This window comes from Oncorhynchus keta, chromosome 34, assembly GCF_023373465.1.
Source record: "Oncorhynchus keta strain PuntledgeMale-10-30-2019 chromosome 34, Oket_V2, whole genome shotgun sequence".
Classification (NCBI taxonomy): domain Eukaryota; kingdom Metazoa; phylum Chordata; class Actinopteri; order Salmoniformes; family Salmonidae; genus Oncorhynchus; species Oncorhynchus keta.
The window spans coordinates 79,024,105-79,048,973 of record NC_068454.1 but is presented as its reverse complement, the minus strand read 5'-3'; the positions used below and the strand labels follow the sequence as shown (position 1 = coordinate 79,048,973).

Sequence of the window (24,869 nt, the reverse complement as noted above, 5' to 3'; positions counted from 1 at the left end):
TGATTTTGTTAGATTTCTCTCGCAGTGTGAGGGAGAGACCACTTCATTTTTAATAGAGACATTCAATTTTGTATTTCTCATCCACCTCATCTCTTCATTTAATTGTCAGTCAAATCGTGTTTGTTACTCGTTGTTTTAATCCACGAAAAATAAATATGGTACTAAGGATACACGTATTCAGAGATATTATGACATTTTTCAGTACATGGGGCTCTATAATACAGCTAAAACCATTGACTTCATTCATATGGTCGAGCGCCCTCTGCTGTCTATAAGCAGTATCGGCCATTCCTGCTGTCCCATTTCAGTCTGTTCCCTCCACTGTAATAACTGAACCTCTCCCTCTCTACGTAATCCTACGTGAATTTCGGCAGGAGAAAGTTTTGGGGCGAAAACGTAGCCCTGTCTGTGTGGAATGGGTGTATGTTAATCTGCTTTTGGAAGAAAATAACTTGACATTTTGGCTTGATAAATGGATTTTAACAAAGCTTTGCGTCGCTGTAGAATTGTTTAACCCATTGAAGTGCAGAAGCGTTTGTTTCAACTTTCTTTTTTAACTTGTGGCGTTCTTATTTTTCTCGGACCAAAGGAGACATTGGGGGATAACCGTATTTAGCGGTGACAGTTTTCAAGGGAAAGGGAAAACAAGCGGATTTTATGTTAAAGAAAAGCAGAAACTCCCCAGGAGAAATTAGAGTGTACTTTTGACCTTTGTGTATGTCGAGCAATAGTTTTTAAGGCATTTGTTAACCTCGTTACACATAAGTGTAAGAAGAACATTGGAAAGTGTACTGGTTTTGTAAAAGGTCGTAGTTTCTGATAATTCACCAAAAACGTTGAAAAACATTATGGCGAAGAAGTACGACTTCCTTTTCAAATTATTACTCATCGGAGATAGTGGAGTGGGGAAAACATGTCTGATTATTCGATTTGCTGAGGACAACTTCAACTCAACCTACATATCAACTATCGGTATGTAGCCTAGCTCTACGAAATCTCATTTAATCGGTTATAGCCTAATCGGCCCCAAAATATTCAGCAACCCTTTAAATTCGTCATTGCTGATTTAGGCACCATTATGTCAGCAACATATAATGCGAAGTCCTTGTCACTTTCACCACGCAGTTATCTCACGTTTCCAGTTCTGCTGTGTTCATGTCTCTACACGTCTCTATCGCTGTCTTCCTATAGCTCAATCTGATATCCCTATTGTAGTTCACCTACATTGTATCTGTACTGCTGTTTCTATATCTTCTCCATATCCCCCTCTCCCCTCCCTCACTTTACCCAGAGGGTCCACCCACCCCCATTCCTCCTATCTCTCCTATCTCTTTTCAGTCTCTCATTAGCAGAAAAATGGTAGTCCTCCCTTGGAATTCACAGTTTAAGATGCCCATCTTCTCTGTCCTCTCTCTCTGTCCCTGTCCTGCAGGAAACCCAGACAATAACAAACCCAGAGTGTGTGTGTGTGTGTGTGTGTGTGTGTGTGTGTGTGTGTGTGTGTGTGTGTGTGTGTGTGTGTGTGTGTGTGTGTGTGTATATATATATATGGGGCAGAGCTAGACAGACATTACTATCCCAGTGAAGGTTTGATGAATTGAGAATGCCTGTCTCACCCTCCATGCATGTCACAATTGTTTAATTGGCATGACCTATATTTGCTGCAATGTGTGTGGGAATTTAACTCATTGTCTTCCCTCCCTTCCTGTCGACCTCCTCCCTCCCCTCTCTCTGTCATCCTCCCATCCTTTCTCCAGGCATCGACTTTAAAGTAAAGACGATAGACGTGGAGGGAAAGAAAGTGAAACTGCAAGTCTGGTAAGAGAAGAGGATCCAGACAAAGACCGAATGAAAGGTCCATTTAGGATTGCAAGATTTTGATCTTATTCGTCTTGTCAGACTAAAGACATGCAACCCAGTATGCAATAGCTGCAATTTACACTACAAATCAAAATCAAATCAAATATCGTGAAATGCTTACTTACAAGCCCTTAACCAACAATGGAGTTAGTCCAGGTGGCTGTTTGATTAGTTGTTCAGCAGGCTTGGGGGTAGAAGCTGTTAAGGAGCCTTTTGGTCCTAGACTTGCCGTGCGGTAGCAGAGAGAACAGTCTATGACTTGGGTGACTGGAGTTGTTGACAATTTTTTTGTACCTTCCTCTGACACACCTAGTAAAGAGGTCCTGGCCCCAGTGATGTACACACTACCCTTTGTAGTGCCTTACTGAGCTGATGATGCTGAGCAGTTGCCGTACCAGGCGGTGATGCAACTGGTCAGGATGCTCTTGATTTTTTAAATTTGACCTTTATTTAACTAGGCAAGTCAGTTAAGAACAAATTCTTATTTTCAATGACGGCCTAGGAACAGTGGGTTAACTGCCTTGTTCAGGGACAGATTTTTACCTTGTCAGCTCGGGGATTCGATCTTGCAACCTTTCAGTTACAAGTCCAACGCTCTAACCACTAGGCTACCTGCAGCCCGATGGTGCAGCTATAGAACTTATTGAGGATCTGGGGACCCATGCCGAAAAGGTGTTGTTGTGCCCTCTTCACAATTGTCTTGGTGTGTTTGGACCATGATAGTTTGTTGGTGATGTGGACACCAAGGAACTTGAAACTCTCGAACAGCTCCACTTCAGTCCTGTCGATGTTATCGGGGGCCTGCTCGGCCCTCCTTTTCCTATAGTCCACGTTCAGCTCCTTTGTCTTGCTCACATTGAGAGAGAGGTTGTTGTTCTGGCACCACACTGCCAGGTCTCTGAACTCCTCCCTAATAGGCTGTCTCATCGTTGTCGGTGATCAGGCCTACCACTGTTGTGTCGTCAGCAAACTTAATGATGGTGTTGGAGTCGTGCTTGGCCATGCAGTCGTGGGTGAACAGGGAGTGCAGGAGGGGACTCAACATGGGCCCCAGTGATGCGAATCAACATGGCAGATGTGTTGTTGCCTACCCTTACCACCTGGGGGTGGCCTGTCAGGAAGTCCAGGATCCAGTTGCAGATGGAAGTGTTTATTCCCAGGGTCCTAAGCTAGTGATTAGCTTTTTTGGTCACTGGTGTTGAACGTTGAGCTGTAGTCAATGAACAGCATTCTCACATATGTGTTCCATTTGTCCAGGTGGGAAAGGGCAGTGTGGAGTGCAATAGAAATAGCATCATCTGTGGATCTGTTGGGGTGGTATGCAAATTGGAGTGGGTCTAAGGTTTCTGGCATGATGGTGTTGATGTGAGCCATGACCAGCCTTTCAAAGCACTTCATGGCTACAGAAGTGAGTGCTATGGGGCGGTAATCATGTAGGCAGGTTACCTTCGCTTGCTTAGTCACAGGGACTATGGTGGTCTGTTTCAAACGTGTAAGTATTACAGACTGCCAGGGAGAGGTTAAAAATGTCAGTGAAGACACTTGCCAGTTGGTAATGCTTTGAGTACACGTCCTGGTAATCCATCTGTCCCTGCGGCCTTGTGAATGTTGACCTGTTTAAAGGTCTTGCTCACATCGGCTACGGAGAGCGTGACCATACAGTCATCTGGAACAGCTGGTGCTCTCATGCATGCTTCAGTGTTGCTTGCCTCGAAGCGAGCATAAAGGGCATTTAGCTCGTCTGGTAGGCTCGCGGTGACCAAAAGCATATGGGCACCTGTTCGTTGAAGATGTCATTCCAGATTCATGGACATTAATATGGGGTTGATGTCAGGGCTTTGTGCAGGCCAGTCAAGTTCAAACACACCAATCTCGACAAACCATTTTTGTATGGACCTGGCTTTGTGCACGGGGGCTTTGTCATGCTGAAACAGGAAAGGGCCTTCCCCAAACTGTTGCCACAAGGTTAGAAGCACAGAATCGTCCAGAATGTCATTGTATGCTGTAGTGTTAAGATTTCCCTTCACTGGAACTAAGGAGCCTAACCACGAAAAACAGCCCCAGATCATTATTCCTCCTCCACCAAACTGTACAGTTGGCACTATGCATTGAGGCAGGTAGCTTTGTCGTGGCATCAGCTAAACCCAGATTTGTCGGTTGGACTGCCAGATGGTAAAGCGTGATTCATCGTTCAAGAGAACATGTTTCCACTGCTCCAGAGTCCAATGGCAGCTAGCTTTACACCACTCTAGCTGACGCTTGGCATTACGCATGGAGATGGAGATGTGAGTCTGTTCGGCCATGGAAACCCATTTCATCAAGCTCCCGATGAACAGTTCTTATGCAGAGGCAGTTTGGAACTTGGTAGTGAGTGTTACAACAGACAATTTTTACACGGTACGTGCTTCAGCACTCAACAGTCCCGTTCTGTGAGCTTTTGTGGCCTACCACTTCATGGCTGAGCCGTTGTTGCTTCTAGACGTTTCCACTTCACAGTAACGGCACTTACAGTTGACTTGGGCAGTTCAAGCACGAACTGACTTGTTGCAAAGGTTACATAATAATAATAATAATAACATCCTATGACGGTGCCACGTTGAAAGTCACTGAGCTCTTCAGTAAGGCCATTCTACTGGCAATGTTTGTCGATGGAGATTGCATGGCGGTGTGCTCTATTTTTATACACCTGTCAGCAATGGGTGTGGCTGTAATAGCCGAACCCACTAATTTTAGAAGAGATGTCCACATACTTTTTTATATATAGTGTATATCTGGCATATGTCACTGAATACACTGAGACATTGACTGGCAAGGCCTTTGGTGTAGGCTATGACTTCACCTATGTTTTATCTGTCAGTGAATGCCAGTGAGTTATCATAAAGTCAGACATGAAGTCTGAAGCAGCCATAAAGAGTTTATTGAATTGGCATAAAACATACGCATGTCTCATCTCTGTGGATTCCACACCCCTGGTAGAAGTTGTCCTTTGATACAGGATCAGGTTAACCTCCACAAATCCTGACTTGAGCCGTTAGGGGGGGATATGCCGTACTGACCACAGGAGGCTGCTGATGGGAGAATGGCATGAACAGAGCAAATGGAATGGCACCAAACACCTGGAAACCATGGAAACCATGTGTTTGATGTATTTGTTACCGTTCCACTTATTCCGCTCCAGTCATTAGAACGAGCCTGTCCTCCCCAATTTAAGGTGTCACCAACCTCCTTTGCGGACCATAGCTCAGTGTGTAGGTGGTGAACTTCTACGTTCTGTGCTGTGAGAACATTAGTGTGACCATAGCGTAATGTTTTTGCAGAAGCGTGGATAAATGATGTGCTGGACACGTGTGTAAACGCTGTATCGCTCTGGATATGTATGTGTAAACAGTGTACTCTTTGAATTGGGTGCTGCATTAGAAAAACAGAAAATGTGTAGAGAAAGAACAGACACATCTGCAGTAGTTTCAGTGCTTACTACAGATGTCGGATCTTAATTTGATCACGCTTTTGTTGCTGAGAATCTTCCTGCAAAGTATGAAATGCAAACTTGTAGTACATTTGATTTTTAAAAAGGGTTCTAAAATGTGTAATTTCCACTTTGACATTTCAGACACATTTTCCATAAGGGTAAATCATATCAACCCCTACAAAAATGTCCATTAATTATAATCCACATTATAATTCCCATTTCTTGATGCTGCAGGATTATTTTCCTGTTGTAGCGAACTGGCTCAAATTAAGATCCTACATCTGTACTCCAGGTTGTTCAAAGAGCTACATTTTGAAGGTGAAACATTTTCCCTAATGTATTCTGTTTTCAGGGACACAGCAGGGCAGGAGAGGTTTAAGACCATCACTACAGCCTACTACAGAGGAGCTATGGTGAGTCTCTCAACGCTCTCTCAATCAGATCACAAGTGATTTAATCATCTACACCTGTCTAAAACTGTGAGCAAAATCAGAATGTGGACAAGATCAGGACAAAAGGGGCATCTTAGCACCAGGCATAAACGGGCCTTCTCTCTCTCTTCACCTTTGTAGATATGAGAGAACATTATGGGTGTAAGGTTATGACTGGAACTATTAGTATCAAATTTCTTACATCCATGAGGTTGATTTTGAATTGCACAATGTTATATTTTTGTCTGACTCGTGTCTCCCGTGATCTCTCAGGGCATCATCCTGGTGTATGACATCACAGACGAGAAGTCCTACGAGAACATTCAGAACTGGATGAAGAGCATCAAGGAGGTGACAGGGAAACACAGACTGACTGTTGACAGGGAAACACAGACTGACTGTTGACAGGGAAACACAGACTGACTGTTGACAGGGAAACACAGACTGACTGTTGACAGGGAAACACAGACTGACTGTTGACAGGGAAACACAGACTGACTGTTGACAGGGAAACACGACAGACTGTTGACAGGGCAACACGACAGACTGTTGACAGGGCAACACGACAGACTGTTGACAGGGCAACACGACAGACTGTTGACAGGGCAACACGACAGACTGTTGACAGGGCAACACGACAGACTGTTGACAGGGCAACACGACAGACTGTTGACAGGGCAACACGACAGACTGTTGACAGGGCAACACGACAGACTGTTGACAGGGCAACACGACAGACTGTTGACAGGGCAACACGACAGACTGTTGACAGGGCAACACGACAGACTGTTGACAGGGCAACACGACAGACTGTTGACAGGGCAGCACGACAGACTGACTGTTGACAGGGCAGCACGACAGACTGACTGTTGACAGGGCAACACGACAGACTGTTGACAGGGCAACACGACTGACTGTTGACAGGGAAACACAGACTGACTGTTGACAGGGAAACACAGACTGACTGTTGACAGGGCAACACAGACTGACTGTTGACAGGGCAACACGACAGACTGACTGTTGACAGGGCAACACGACAGACTGACTGTTGACAGGGCAACACGACAGACTGACTGTTGACAGGGCAACACGACAGACTGACTGTTGACAGGGCAACACGACAGACTGACTGTTGACAGGGCAACACGACAGACTGACTGTTGACAGGGCAACACGACAGACTGACTGTTGACAGGGCAACACGACAGACTGACTGTTGACAGGGCAACACGACAGACTGACTGTTGACAGGGCAACACGACAGACTGACTGTTGACAGGGCAACACGACAGACTGACTGTTGACAGGGCAACACGACAGACTGACTGTTGACAGGGCAACACGACAGACTGACTGCTGACAGGGCAACACGACAGACTGGCTGCTGACAGGGCAACACGACAGACTGGCTGCTGACAGGGCAACACGACAGACTGGCTGCTGACAGGGCAACACGACAGACTGGCTGCTGACAGGGCAACACGACAGACTGGCTGCTGACAGGGCAACACGACAGACTGACTGCTGACAGGGCAACACGACAGACTGACTGCTGACAGGGCAACACGACAGACTGACTGCTGACAGGGCAACACGACAGACTGACTGTTGACAGGGCAACACGACAGACTGACTGCTGACAGGGCAACACGACAGACTGGCTGCTGACAGGGCAACACGACAGACTGGCTGCTGACAGGGCAACACGACAGACTGGCTGCTGACAGGGCAACACGACAGACTGGCTGCTGACAGGGCAACACGACAGACTGGCTGCTGACAGGGCAACACGACAGACTGACTGTTGACAGGGCAACACGACAGACTGACTGTTGACAGGGCAACACGACAGACTGGCTGTTGACAGGGCAACACGACAGACTGGCTGTTGACAGGGCAACACGACAGACTGGCTGCTGACAGGGCAACACGACAGACTGGCTGCTGACAGGGCAACACGACAGACTGGCTGCTGACAGGGCAACACGACAGACTGGCTGCTGACAGGGCAACACGACAGACTGGCTGCTGACAGGGCAACACGACAGACTGGCTGCTGACAGGGCAACACGACAGACTGGCTGCTGACAGGGCAACACGACAGACTGGCTGCTGACAGGGCAACACGACAGACTGGCTGCTGACAGGGCAACACGACAGACTGACTGCTGACAGGGCAACACGACAGACTGACTGCTGACAGGGCAACACGACAGACTGGCTGCTGACAGGGCAACACGACAGACTGGCTGCTGACAGGGCAACACGACAGACTGGCTGCTGACAGGGCAACACGACAGACTGGCTGCTGACAGGGCAACACGACAGACTGGCTGCTGACAGGGCAACACGACAGACTGGCTGCTGACAGGGCAACACGACAGACTGGCTGCTGACAGGGCAACACGACAGACTGGCTGCTGACAGGGCAACACGACAGACTGGCTGCTGACAGGGCAACACGACAGACTGGCTGCTGACAGGGCAACACGACAGACTGGCTGCTGACAGGGCAACACGACAGACTGGCTGCTGACAGGGCAACACGACAGACTGGCTGCTGACAGGGCAACACGACAGACTGGCTGCTGACAGGGCAACACGACAGACTGGCTGCTGACAGGGCAACACGACAGACTGGCTGCTGACAGGGCAACACGACAGACTGGCTGCTGACAGGGCAACACGACAGACTGGCTGCTGACAGGGCAACACGACAGACTGGCTGTTGTGAAAGAGGGAAGGGACAAGACATGACACAGGCCAGAAAGAAACTGAGGGCAGCATTTTCTCAGGCCTCTAGGAAGGATTTGAAACAATAAAATGAGACATGAGCAAAACCACCAGAGGGTCTCATACCACTGTTTCCTTATTCCTTGGTCAGTGATGGATGACTTTTAGAAAAGCACGAGGAGCAGAAATGATGTAGCTGTTTCTCCACTGACATTGGAGGCACAGTCCTGGTCCTCATTATAGAAACATGTTAACATTCTTTAGATGAATCAGCCATTATGCACAGGACTTATGGAATGACTGTACAGGACATTAAACAACCCCTAGACAGACAGTCTTATGGAATGACTGTACAGGACATTAAACAACCCCTAGACAGACAGTCTTATGGAATGACTGTACAGGACATTAAACAACCCCTAGACAGACAGTCTTATGGAATGACTGTACAGGACATTAAACAACCCCTAGACAGACAGTCTTATGGAATGACTGTACAGGACATTAAACAACCCCTAGACAGACAGTCTTATGGAATGACTGTACAGGACATTAAACAACCCCTAGACAGACAGTCTTATGGAATGACTGTACAGGACATTAAACAACCCCTAGACAGACAGTCTTATGGAATGACTGTACAGGACATTAAACAACCCCTAGACAGACAGTCTTATGGAATGACTGTACAGGACATTAAACAACCCTAGACAGACAGTCTTATGGAATGACTGTACAGGACATTAAACAACCCCTAGACAGACAGTCTTATGGAATGACTGTACAGGACATTAAACAACCCCTAGACAGACAGTCTTATGGAATGACTGTACAGGACATTAAACAACACCTAGACAGACAGTCTTATGGAATGACTGTACAGGACATTAAACAACCCCTAGACAGACAGTCTTATGGAATGACTGTACAGGACAGTAAACAACCCCTAGACAGACAGTCTTATGGAATGACTGTACAGGACATTAAACAACCCCTAGACAGACAGTCTTATGGAATGACTGTACAGGACATTAAACAACCCCTAGACAGACAGTCTTATGGAATGACTGTACAGGACATTAAACAACCCCTAGACAGACAGTCTTATGGAATGACTGTACAGGACATTAAACAACCCCTAGACAGACAGTCTTATGGAATGACTGTACAGGACATTAAACAACCCCTAGACAGACAGTCTTATGGAATGACTGTACAGGACATTAAACAACCCCTAGACAGACAGTCTTATGGAATGACTGTACAGGACATTAAACAACCCCTAGACAGACAGTCTTATGGAATGACTGTACAGGACATTAAACAACCCCTAGACAGACAGTCTTATGGAATGACTGTACAGGACATTAAACAACCCCTAGACAGACAGTCTTATGGAATGACTGTACAGGACATTAAACAACCCCTAGACAGACAGTCTTATGGAATGACTGTACAGGACATTAAACAACCCCAGTCTTATGGAACTGACAGTCTTATGTCTTAAATGACTGTACAGGACATTAAACAACCCCTAGACAGACAGTCTTATGGAATGACTGTACAGGACATTAAACAACCCCTAGACAGACAGTCTTATGGAATGACTGTACAGGACATTAAACAACCCCTAGACAGACAGTCTTATGGAATGACTGTACAGGACATTAAACAACCCCTAGACAGACAGTCTTATGGAATGACTGTACAGGACATTAAACAACCCCTAGACAGACAGTCTTATGGAATGACTGTACAGGACATTAAACAACCCCTAGACAGACAGTCTTATGGAATGACTGTACAGGACATTAAACAACCCCTAGACAGACAGTCTTATGGAATGACTGTACAGGACATTAAACAACCCCTAGACAGACAGTCTTATGGAATGACTGTACAGGACATTAAACAACCCCTAGACAGACAGTCTTATGGAATGACTGTACAGGACATTAAACAACCCCTAGACAGACAGTCTTATGGAATGACTGTACAGGACATTAAACAACCCCTAGACAGACAGTCTTATGGAATGACTGTACAGGACATTAAACAACCCCTAGACAGACAGTCTTATGGAATGACTGTACAGGACATTAAACAACCCCTAGACAGACAGTCTTATGGAATGACTGTACAGGACATTAAACAACCCCTAGACAGACAGTCTTATGGAATGACTAGGACATTAAACAACCCCTAGTCTTATGGAATGACTGTACAGGACATTAAACAACCCCTAGACAGACAGTCTTATGGAATGGACAGGACATTAAACAACCCCTAGACAGACAGTCTTATGGAATGACTGTACAGGACATTAAACAACCCCTAGACAGACAGTCTTATGGAATGACTGTACAGGACATTAAACAACCCCTAGACAGACAGTCTTATGGAATGACTGTACAGGACATTAAACAACCCCTAGACAGACAGTCTTATGGAATGACTGTACAGGACATTAAACAACCCCTAGACAGACAGTCTTATGGAATGACTGTACAGGACATTAAACAACCCCTAGACAGACAGTCTTATGGAATGACTGTACAGGACATTAAACAACCCCTAGACAGACAGTCTTATGGAATGACTGTACAGGACATTAAACAACCCCTAGACAGACAGTCTTATGGAATGACTGTACAGGACATTAAACAACCCCTAGACAGACAGTCTTATGGAATGACTGTACAGGACATTAAACAACCCCTAGACAGACAGTCTTATGGAATGACTGTACAGGACATTAAACAACCCCTAGACAGACAGTCTTATGGAATGACTGTACAGGACATTAAACAACCCCTAGACAGACAGTCTTATGGAATGACTGTACAGGACATTAAACAACCCCTAGACAGACAGTCTTATGGAATGACTGTACAGGACATTAAACAACCCCTAGACAGACAGTCTTATGGAATGACTGTACAGGACATTAAACAACCCCTAGACAGACAGTCTTATGGAATGACTGGACATTACAGGACATTAAACAACCCCTAGACAGACAGTCTTATGGAATGACTGTACAGGACATTAAACAACCCCTAGACAGACAGTCTTATGGAATGACTGTACAGGACATTAAACAACCCCTAGACAGACAGTCTTATGGAATGACTGTACAGGACATTAAACAACCCCTAGACAGACAGTCTTATGGAATGACTGTACAGGACATTAAACAACCCCTAGACAGACAGTCTTATGGAATGACTGTACAGGACATTAAACAACCCCTAGACAGACAGTCTTATGGAATGACTGTACAGGACATTAAACAACCCCTAGACAGACAGTCTGGAATGACTACAGGACATTAAACAACCCCTAGACAGACAGTCTTATGGAATGACTGCACAGGACATTAAACAACCCCTAGACAGACAGTCTTATGGAATGACTGTACAGGACATTAAACAACCCCTAGACAGACAGTCTTATGGAATGACTGCACAGGACATTAAACAACCCCTAGACAGACAGTCTTATGGAATGACTGTACAGGACATTAAACAACCCCTAGACAGACAGTCTTATGGAATGACTGTACAGGACATTAAACAACCCCTAGACAGACAGTCTTATGGAATGACTGTACAGGACATTAAACAACCCCTAGACAGACAGTCTTATGGAATGACTGTACAGGACATTAAACAACCCCTAGACAGACAGTCTTAAACAACCCCCTAGACAGAATCTTATGGAATGACTGTACAGGACATTAAACAACCCCTAGACAGACAGTCTTATGGAATGACTGTACAGGACATTAAACAACCCCTAGACAGACAGTCTTATGGAATGACTGTACAGGACATTAAACAACCCCTAGACAGACAGTCTTATGGAATGACTGTACAGGACATTAAACAACCCCTAGACAGACAGTCTTATGGAATGACTGCACAGGACATTAAACAACCCCTAGACAGACAGTCTTATGGAATGACTGTACAGGACATTAAACAACCCCTAGACAGACAGTCTTATGGAATGACTGTACAGGACATTAAACAACCCCTAGACAGACAGTCTTATGGAATGACTGTACAGGACATTAAACAACCCCTAGACAGACAGTCTTATGGAATGACTGTACAGGACATTAAACAACCCCTAGACAGACAGTCTTATGGAATGACTGTACAGGACATTAAACAACCCCTAGACAGACAGTCTTATGGAATGACTGTACAGGACATTAAACAACCCCTAGACAGACAGTCTTATGGAATGACTGTACAGGACATTAAACAACCCCTAGACAGACAGTCTTATGGAATGACTGTACAGGACATTAAACAACCCCTAGACAGACAGTCTTATGGAATGACTGTACAGGACATTAAACAACCCCTAGACAGACAGTCTTATGGAATGACTGTACAGGACATTAAACAACCCCTAGACAGACAGTCTTATGGAATGACTGTACAGGACATTAAACAACCCCTAGACAGACAGTCTTATGGAATGACTGTACAGGACATTAAACAACCCCTAGACAGACAGTCTTATGGAATGACTGTACAGGACATTAAACAACCCCTTAGACAGACAGTCTTATGGAATGACTGTACAGGACATTAAACAACCCCTAGACAGACAGTCTTATGGAATGACTGTACAGGACATTAAACAACCCCTAGACAGACAGTCTTATGGAATGACTGTACAGGACATTAAACAACCCCTAGACAGACAGTCTTATGGAATGACTGTACAGGACATTAAACAACCCCTAGACAGACAGTCTTATGGAATGACTGTACAGGACATTAAACAACCCCTAGACAGACAGTCTTATGGAATGACTGTACAGGACATTAAACAACCCCTAGACAGACAGTCTTATGGAATGACATTAAACAACCCCTAGACAGACAGTCTTATGGAATGACTGGGACATTAAACAACCCCTAGACAGACAGTCTTATGGAATGACTGTACAGGACATTAAACAACCCCTAGACAGACAGTCTTATGGAATGACTGTACAGGACATTAAACAACCCCTAGACAGACAGTCTTATGGAATGACTGTACAGGACATTAAACAACCCCTAGACAGACAGTCTTATGGAATGACTGTACAGGACATTAAACAACCCCTAGACAGACAGTCTTATGGAATGACTGTACAGGACATTAAACAACCCCTAGACAGACAGTCTTATGGAATGACTGTACAGGACATTAAACAACCCCTAGACAGACAGTCTTATGGAATGACTGTACAGGACATTAAACAACCCCTAGACAGACAGTCTTATGGAATGACTGTACAGGACATTAAACAACCCCTAGACAGACAGTCTTATGGAATGACTGTACAGGACATTAAACAACCCCTAGACAGACAGTCTTATGGAATGACTGTACAGGACAGTAAACAACCCCTAGACAGACAGTCTTATGGAATGACTGTACAGGACATTAAACAACCCCTAGACAGACAGTCTTATGGAATGACTGTACAGGACATTAAACAACCCCTAGACAGACAGTCTTATGGAATGACTGCACAGGACATTAAACAACCCCTAGACAGACAGTCTTATGGAATGACTGTACAGGACATTAAACAACCCCTAGACAGACAGTCTTATGGAATGACTGTACAGGACATTAAACAACCCCTAGACAGACAGTCTTATGGAATGACTGTACAGGACATTAAACAACCCCTAGACAGACAGTCTTATGGAATGACTGTACAGGACATTAAACAACCCCTAGACAGACAGTCTTATGGAATGACTGTACAGGACATTAAACAACCCCTAGACAGACAGTCTTATGGAATGACTGTACAGGACATTAAACAACCCCTAGACAGACAGTCTTATGGAATGACTGTACAGGACATTAAACAACCCCTAGACAGACAGTCTTATGGAATGACTGTACAGGACATTAAACAACCCCTAGACAGACAGTCTTATGGAATGACTGTACAGGACATTAAACAACCCCTAGACAGACAGTCTTATGGAATGACTGTACAGGACATTAAACAACCCCTAGACAGACAGTCTTATGGAATGACTGTACAGGACATTAAACAACCCCTAGACAGACAGTCTTATGGAATGACTGTACAGGACATTAAACAACCCCTAGACAGACAGTCTTATGGAATGACTGTACAGGACATTAAACAACCCCTAGACAGACAGTCTTATGGAATGACTGTACAGGACATTAAACAACCCCTAGACAGACAGTCTTATGGAATGACTGTACAGGACATTAAACAACCCCTAGACAGACAGTCTTATGGAATGACTGTACAGGACATTAAACAACCCCCCTAGACAGACAGTCTTATGGAATGACTGCACAGGACATTAAACAACCCCTAGACAGACAGTCTTATGGAATGACTGCACAGGACATTAAACAACCCCTAGACAGACAGTCTTATGGAATGACTGTACAGGACATTAAACAACCCCTAGACAGACAGTCTTATGGAATGACTGTACAGGACATTAAACAACCCCTAGACAGACAGTCTTATGGAATGACTGTACAGGACATTAAACAACCCCTAGACAGACAGTCTTATGGAATGACTGTACAGGACATTAAACAACCCCTAGACAGACAGTCTTATGGAATGACTGTACAGGACATTAAACAACCCCTAGACAGACAGTCTTATGGAATGACTGTACAGGACATTAAACAACCCCTAGACAGACAGTCTTATGGAATGACTGTACAGGACATTAAACAACCCCTAGACAGACAGTCTTATGGAATGACTGCACAGGACATTAAACAACCCCTAGACAGACAGTCTTATGGAATGACTGTACAGGACATTAAACAACCCCTAGACAGACAGTCTTATGGAATGACTGTACAGGACATTAAACAACCCCTAGACAGACAGTCTTATGGAATGACTGTACAGGACATTAAACAACCCCTAGACAGACAGTCTTATGGAATGACTACAGGACATTAAACAACCCCTAGACAGACAGTCTTATGGAATGACTGTACAGGACATTAAACAACCCCTAGACAGACAGTCTTATGGAATGACTACAGGACATTAAACAACCCCTAGACAGACAGTCTTATGGAATGACTGTACAGGACATTAAACAACCCCTAGACAAACAGTCTTATGGAATGACTGTACAGGACATTAAACAACCCCTAGACAGACAGTCTTATGGAATGACTGTACAGGACATTAAACAACCCCTAGACAGACAGTCTTATGGAATGACTGTACAGGACATTAAACAACCCCTAGACAGACAGTCTTATGGAATGACTGTACAGGACATTAAACAACCCCTAGACAGACAGTCTTATGGAATGACTACAGGACATTAAACAACCCCTAGACAGACAGTCTTATGGAATGACTGTACAGAACATTAAACAACCCCTAGACAGACAGTCTTATGGAATGACTACAGGACATTAAACAACCCCTAGACAGACAGTCTTATGGAATGACTGTACAGGACATTAAACAACCCCTAGACAGACAGTCTTATGGAATGTTTGCACAGGACATTAAACAACCCCTAGACAGACAGTCTTATGGAATGACTGTACAGGACATTAAACAACCCCTAGACAGACAGTCTTATGGAATGACTGTACAGGACATTAAATAACCCCTAGACAGACAGTCTTATGGAATGTTTGCACAGGACATTAAACAACCCCTAGACAGACAGTCTTATGGAATGACTGTACAGGACATTAAACAACCCCTAGACAGACAGTCTTATGGAATGACTGCACAGGACATTAAACAACCCCTAGACAGACAGTCTTATGGAATGACTGTACAGGACATTAAACAACCCCTAGACAGACAGTCTTATGGAATGACTGTACAGGACATTAAACAACCCCTAGACAGACAGTCTTATGGAATGACTGCACAGGACATTAAACAACCCCTAGACAGACAGTCTTATGGAATGACTGCACAGGACATTAAACAACCCCTAGACAGACAGTTTTATGGAATGACTGTACAGGACAGTAAATAACCCCTAGACAGACAGTCTTATGGAATGACTGTACAGGACATTAAACAACCCCTAGACAGACAGTCTTATGGAATGACTGTACAGGACATTAAACAACCCCTAGACAGACAGTCTTATGGAATGACTGTACAGGACATTAAACAACCCCTAGACAGACAGTCTTATGGAATGACTGTACAGGACATTAAACAACCCCTAGACAGACAGTCTTATGGAATGACTGTACAGGACATTAAACAACCCCTAGACAGACAGTCTTATGGAATGACTGTACAGGACATTAAACAACCCCTAGACAGACAGTCTTATGGAATGACTGTACAGGACATTAAACAACCCCTAGACAGACAGTCTTATGGAATGACTGCACAGGACATTAAACAACCCCTAGACAGACAGTCTTATGGAATGACTGTACAGGACATTAAACAACCCCTAGACAGACAGTCTTATGGAATGACTGTACAGGACATTAAACAACCCCTAGACAGACAGTCTTATGGAATGACTGTACAGGACATTAAACAACCCCTAGACAGACAGTCTTATGGAATGACTACAGGACATTAAACAACCCCTAGACAGACAGTCTTATGGAATGACTGTACAGGACATTAAACAACCCCTAGACAGACAGTCTTATGGAATGACTACAGGACATTAAACAACCCTAGACAGACAGTCTTATGGAATGACTGTACAGGACATTAAACAACCCCTAGACAAACAGTCTTATGGAATGACTGTACAGGACATTAAACAACCCCTAGACAGACAGTCTTATGAAATGACTGTACAGGACATTAAACAACCCCTAGACAGACAGTCTTATGGAATGACTGTACAGGACATTAAACAACCCCTAGACAGACAGTCTTATGGAATGACTGTACAGGACATTAAACAACCCCTAGACAGACAGTCTTATGGAATGACTACAGGACATTAAACAACCCCTAGACAGACAGTCTTATGGAATGACTGTACAGAACATTAAACAACCCCTAGACAGACAGTCTTATGGAATGACTACAGGACATTAAACAACCCCTAGACAGACAGTCTTATGGAATGACTGTACAGGACATTAAACAACCCCTAGACAGACAGTCTTATGGAATGTTTGCACAGGACATTAAACAACCCCTAGACAGACAGTCTTATGGAATGACTGTACAGGACATTAAACAACCCCTAGACAGACAGTCTTATGGAATGACTGTACAGGACAGTAAACAACCCCTAGACAGACAGTCTTATGGAATGACTGTACAGGACATTAAACAACCCCTAGACAGACAGTCTTATGGAATGACTGTACAGGACATTAAACAACCCCTAGACAGACAGTCTTATGGAATGACTGTACAGGACATTAAACAACCCTAGACAGACAGTCTTATGGAATGACTGTACAGGACATTAAACAACCCCTAGACAGACAGTCTTATGGAATGTTTGCACAGGACATTAAACAACCCCTAGACAGACAGTCTTATCGAATGACTGTACAGGACATTAAACAACCCCTAGACAGACAGTCTTATGGAATGACTGTACAGGACAGTAAACAACCCCTAGACAGACAGTCTTATGGAATGACTGTACAGGACATTAAACAACCCCTAGACAGACAGTCTTATGGAATGACTGTACAGGACATTAAACAACCCCTAGACAGACAGTCTTATGGAATGACTGCACAGGACATTAAACAACCCCTAGACAGACAGTCTTATGGAATGACTGTACAGGACATTAAACAACCCCTAGACAGACAGTCTTATGGAATGACTGTACAGGACATTAAACAACCCCTAGACAGACAGTCTTATGGAATGACTGTACAGGACATTAAACAACCCCTAGACAGACAGTCTTATGGAATGACTGTACAGGACATTAAACAACCCCTAGACAGACAGTCTTATGGAATGACTGTACAGGACATTAAACAACCCCTAGACAGACAGTCTTATGGAATGACTGACAGACAGTCTTATGGAATGACATTAAACAACCCCTAGACAGACAGTCTTATGGAATGACTACAGGACATTAAACAACCCCTAGACAGACAGTCTTATGGAATGACTGTACAGGACATTAAACAACCCCTAGACAGACAGTCTTATGGAATGACTGCACAGGACATTAAACAACCCCTAGACAGACAGTCTTATGGAATGACTGTACAGGACATTAAACAACCCCTAGACAGACAGTCTTATGGAATGACTGCACAGGACATTAAACAACCCCTAGACAGACAGTCTTATGGAATGACTGTACAGGACATTAAACAACCCCTAGACAGACAGTCTTATGGAATGACTGCACAGGACATTAAACAACCCCTAGACAGACAGTCTTATGGAATGACTGTACAGGACATTAAACAACCCCTAGACAGACAGTCTTATGGAATGACTGTACAGGACATTAAACAACCCCTAGACAGACAGTCTTATGGAATGACTGTACAGGACATTAAACAACCCCTAGACAGACAGTCTTATGGAATGACTGCACAGGACATTAAACAACCCCTAGACAGACAGTCTTATGGAATGACTGTACAGGACATTAAACAACCCCTGACAGACAGTCTTATGGAATGACTGTACAGGACATTAAACAACCCCTAGACAGACAGTCTTATGGAATGACTGTACAGGACATTAAACAACCCCTAGACAGACAGTCTTATGGAATGACTGTACAGGACATTAAACAACCCCTAGACAGACAGTCTTATGGAATGACTGTACAGGACATTAAACAACCCCTAGACAGACAGTCTTATGGAATGACTGTACAGGACATTAAACAACCCCTAGACAGACAGTCTTATGGAATGACTGTACAGGACATTAAACAACCCCTAGACAGACAGTCTTATGGAATGACTGTACAGGACATTAAACAACCCCTAGACAGACAGTCTTATGGAATGACTGTACAGGACATTAAACAACCCCTAGACAGACAGTCTTATGGAATGACTGTACAGGACATTAAACAACCCCTAGACAGACAGTCTTATGGAATGACTACAGGACATTAAACAACCCCTAGACAGACAGTCTTATGGAATGACTGTACAGGACATTAAACAACCCCTAGACAGACAGTCTTATGGAATGACTACAGGACATTAAACAACCCCTAGACAGACAGTCTTATGGAATGACTGTACAGGACATTAAACAACCCCTAGACAAACAGTCTTATGGAATGACTGTACAGGACATTAAACAACCCCTAGACAGACAGTCTTATGAAATGACTGTACAGGACATTAAACAACCCCTAGACAGACAGTCTTATGGAATGACTGTACAGGACATTAAACAACCCCTAGACAGACAGTCTTATGGAATGACTGTACAGGACATTAAACAACCCCTAGACAGACAGTCTTATGGAATGACTGTACAGGACATTAAACAACCCCTAGACAGACAGTCTTATGGAATGACTGTACAGGACATTAAACAACCCCTAGACAGACAGTCTTATGGAATGACTGTACAGGACATTAAACAACCCCTAGACAGACAGTCTTATGGAATGTTTGCACAGGACATTAAACAACCCCTAGACAGACAGTCTTATGGAATGACTGTACAGGACATTAAACAACCCCTAGACAGACAGTCTTATGGAATGACTGTACAGGACATTAAACAACCCCTAGACAGACAGTCTTATGGAATGACTGTACAGGACATTAAACAACCCCTAGACAGACAGTCTTATGGAATGACTGTACAGGACATTAAACAACCCCTAGACAGACAGTCTTATGGAATGACTGTACAGGACATTAAACAACCCCTAGACAGACAGTCTTATGGAATGACTGTACAGGACATTAAACAACCCCTAGACAGACAGTCTTATGGAATGACTGTACAGGACATTAAACAACCCCTAGACAGACAGTCTTATGGAATGACTGTACAGGACATTAAACAACCCCTAGACAGACAGTCTTATGGAATGACTACAGGACATTAAACAACCCCTAGACAGACAGTCTTATGGAATGACTGCACAGGACTTTAAACAACCCCTAGACAGACAGTCTTATGGAATGACTGCACAGGACATTAAACAACCCCTAGACAGACAGTCTTATGGAATGATTGTACAGGACAGTAAACAACCCCTAGACAGACAGTCTTATGGAATGACTGTACAGGACATTAAACAACCCCTAGACAGACAGTCTTATGGAATGACTGTACAGGACATTAAACAACCCCTAGACAGACAGTCTTATGGAATGACTGCACAGGACATTAAACAACCCCTAGACAGACAGTCTTATGGAATGACTGCACAGGACATTAAACAACCCCTAGACAGACAGTCTTATGGAATGACCGTACAGGACATTAAACAACCCCTAGACAGACAGTCTTATGGAATAATAATGACTGTACAGGACATTAAACAACCCCTAGACAGACAGTCTTATGGAAAGACTGTACAGGACATTAAACAACCCCTAGACAGACAGTCTTATGGAAAGACTGTACAGGACATTAAACAACCCCTAGACAGACAGTCTTATGGAATGACTGTACAGGACATTAAACAACCCCTAGACAGACAGTCTTATGAAATGACTGTACAGGACATTAAACAACCCCTAGACAGACAGTCTTATGGAATGACTGTACAGGACATTAAACAACCCCTAGACAGACAGTCTTATGAAATGACTGTACAGGACATTAAACAACCCCTAGACAGACAGTCTTATGAAATGACTGTACAGGACATTAAACAACCCCTAGACAGACAGTCTTATGGAATGACTGTACAGGACATTAAACAACCCCTAGACAGACAGTCTTATGGAATGACTCTACAGGACATTAAACAACCCCTAGACAGACAGTCTTATGGAATGACTGTACAGGACATTAAACAACCCCTAGACAGACAGTCTTATGGAATGACTGTACAGGACATTAAACAACCCCTAGACAGACAGTCTTATGGAATGACTGCACAGGACATTATTCTGATTGACCAGACTTCTTATTGCCATCTATAAACCACAGTAACAAGGGTTACATTGAGACTAGATGTTAGTCTGTTTTCTAAGGGGGTGCCTTTAGTGAATAACGGGGCATACATCTGCACTCCCAGAAACATGTTTACATTTGTTTAATTTTGTTTGCATAGTTAACAAAGATGACAGTTCAAAGTGAACATTTTGAAATGAGTTGTGGCTCCAACCAAGATGTGGCTCCAATTTAGAGCTGAATTAAAGCCTCTCCTAGAGGGTGCTTGGGGAGGCAGAACTAAGGGCAGAAGATGATGTATCCCTCATCGAAATATAAAATGGATGCCAACTCCCTATCTTTTATCCCCCAGAATGCATCAGCGGGGGTCAGCCGGATGTTGCTTGCTAACAAGTGTGACATTGAGGCCAAGAGGAAGGTATCCAAGGAAACGGGGGAAAAGGTGAGCCTCGACAATTTTTATGATCATTGTTTTGATTATGAAGTGTTTTCTTTCAATGATATTGACACTGATGTGCAGATGTTAGTGATGGATGAATGGATGTGTGGATCATTGAGGGAGAAGAGCTCCGACTTTTCAAGCTGAAGATCACTGACGTCATAATTTGACCTCGTATTTTTCTGAGTTCCCAGTTGTTTTGAACGTGGCATAAACTCTGCTGATTAGGAGAGGGAAGTGACATCATATCCTGCTGTAATCACACTTGTCTTCTGTTGTTGACAGCTGGCAAAGGATCATGGGATCAGATTCTTTGAGACCAGTGCAAAGGCCAGCATCAATGTTGATGAGGTGAGATAAATATGTTATTTTATATTATATTTATGTCCTTTATTCAATCACAGTCTGTCTTTATCTGGTCCTTTATTATGCATTTCACATGGGGAATATGGGTGATATGTTGTCCTTTTCATACAGGTTATATGTGCCACACAGCCTAATAATCCCCATACCCCCTCTCACCTACTGTTACCCTTTCTCTGCCCCTCTCTCCCTCCACCTCTTCCTGCCTCTCTGTAGTCTTTTATGGCTTTGGCTCGAGATATTCTACTGAAGTCCAGCAAGAAGCCGGGCCCCACAGGTCGCGAGGTCAAAATCACCAACGCTGAGAAGAAATCCTCCAAATGTCTCCTACTGTAGAGGCAGAGCTGGCCTGTCCTGGCTGACACTTCGTTGCCTGAGGGAACTATCACATATAGGAACAATATTATTGCAAAGGAAAGGGTTTCAAAGGCGCAATCCACAAGTTCTCCTTCCCCTGTGGCCACAAGATCCATTTCATTAACTATTGACTTGAGAAAATATCATGTTTTCATTTACTTCCCCCTCCCCTTTAAAAAGTGCTAACTACACTTTTTTTTCAACCAGAAAGCAAACTTCTGGATTGCACTTTTAATGACCATGTAACTATGTTGAGGTGGTCCAAGGGCATTTTACAGAGGAATATCCAGTGGTTTGTTTAAAGAATAGGATGAACACCACCTTGATTTCACCCAAAACATGTTTTGTATCAACTGTCTTCAATCTCCTGCAATGGCTTTGTTGTCTTGGTGACTGACTGATTGACATGGTATGTTTACACTCCACCAGAGCCATTCAGAGTTAAGGAAAATGTCTTCCATGTTGGCTCCACATGTTCCATGAGACAACATTCCAAAATGAATTCCTTCTACAATGATCTGTTGAACTAGATTTTTTGGAACCAACATGGTGGTCGATCAAATTCTAAATCCCAAACTTAGTTTGCTGAACTCTGTAATCACATGGCTCTGGACTTCACACTGTAGAGTAGTGGTGCACAGCTCCTTAATGGAACAAGAGTCTGCTGTGTTTCATTCTATCTCTCTATGTCAGAGGAATTATTTTTCCTTGATTAACCAGGAACATTAACAAGTGACCTTTGTCAAACTGCCAATCATATGCTTGCTTTTTGATTGAACAGTTGATGTAAGAGTAGATTGTCTGGAGAGTGTAATCACTGGGCTCCTCGGATGGAAATGACTTCCTGGTGGAGAGACAAGGTCAAAAAGCAGCAGGTGTTACTGTAACATTAAAGGTAACTACTACCATAATGGGACCCTAGAGGACCTGAGTTGTGTACCGCTGACATAGAATCACTTTTCAGTGTCATAGCCAAAGAATTTAAATTAGGACAACACACAGACATTCCTTTCCATTTGTTTTATTTCTATGTTCATCGCTGTTTAGGAGGAGCACAGGGGGCATTCTAGAGAGTGACGGGAGTTTAGATCTATATGCTGTAACTATGGTGATGGTACATTATGCTCTTAAAGGGATAGTTCACCCTGAATTGTAATTATGCCTGTGTTTTCCACACTACGTAAAGATGAGTGATCTGGGTTGTGCCTGTTGTAAACTATTCTTCTACTACAAAGTGTGGTACATGGATGGACTGAGGATGTGGAAGAGGGAGACAGGGAAGTGCAATATGAGAGGAGAGGAGTGATGAGAGAATGAGATGGATAGATGAAGCAAGGGAACAAAAACAGTAAAGCAAGTGTCATAGAGACAGGGATGGAATGATGATGCTGATGAGAGTTGGACATAGAGGGATGAGATGTTCTCTTTTTCGCTGATAGACATACTGACCCTTTCTGATCTGATAGACATACTGACCCTTTCTGATCTGATAGACATACTGACCCTTTCTGATCTGATAGACATACTGACCCTTTATCTCATGCACCTGTTCAACAACTTTGTTAAAAAAATAAACACCCTTCCTTCCTCTTTCAGACAGACCAGGGCCCTGGTCCAATGCACCCCTGGAGGTAATCACTGATGTACTACTGGATAGATTTGCAAATATATCTCTCCATATATCATTTACTGTACTGTGATTGGACAAGACTTCCACCTCGATACTCTCACCAATCCAAACGTGTCAGATCAGTGATTACTCTGAAGGAAGGAATGATGTCTCTTCCCATGCCAGACACTACATAATCATTACTGTGCCAGCAAGCTTCTCTGTCTATGGGTTCATTTCAATTCTCTAAAGTGTCTTCTGGGAAGAAGACCAGGGGAAGAAGCTACTCCAGACTATTGAGATGATGCACCCTGTGTGTTTCTACTCTGATATCTCACTGTCCCCTCCCTCACCTTTCCTCTTTTCCTTCACACACGTGTTCACCCTATTCACCATTCCTTGTCTGATCAATTATCTTATGATCAATTATCTTATGATCAATTATCTTATGACCAATGTATACCAGTTTACATAAACGCTGCTTAGCCTATTCAATAAAAGACTGTCAAAAAGAACCC

The 24,869-nt window shown here is 43.7% G+C and overlaps 1 protein-coding gene across 1 annotated transcript; it reads left to right on the top strand.

The window, feature by feature from the left end:
- Window positions 1-319: 319 nt before the first annotated feature.
- Window positions 320-24,866, top strand: LOC118367922 (ras-related protein Rab-13). Its single transcript, XM_052495215.1, has 7 exons — window positions 320-972; window positions 1,758-1,818; window positions 5,682-5,742; window positions 6,034-6,111; window positions 21,936-22,025; window positions 22,308-22,373; window positions 22,602-24,866. The coding sequence occupies exons 1-7, from the start codon at window positions 849-851 to the stop codon at window positions 22,719-22,721; spliced, it is 600 nt and encodes a 199-aa protein (XP_052351175.1). The 5' UTR covers window positions 320-848; the 3' UTR covers window positions 22,722-24,866.
- Window positions 24,867-24,869: the final 3 nt, after the last annotated feature.

What these genes read in the sequence shown, in the direction of transcription:
- LOC118367922 (XM_052495215.1), top strand. Translation starts at nt 849, where the DNA reads ATGGCGAAGAAGTACGACTTCCTTTTCAAATTATTACTCATCGGAGAT. An exon ending in AACCTACATATCAACTATCG is followed by an intron (nt 973 to 1,757) that starts GTATGTAGCCTA and finishes TCCTTTCTCCAG; the next exon opens with GCATCGACTTTAAAGTAAAG. An exon ending in CCAGCATCAATGTTGATGAG is followed by an intron (nt 22,374 to 22,601) that starts GTGAGATAAATA and finishes GCCTCTCTGTAG; the next exon opens with TCTTTTATGGCTTTGGCTCG.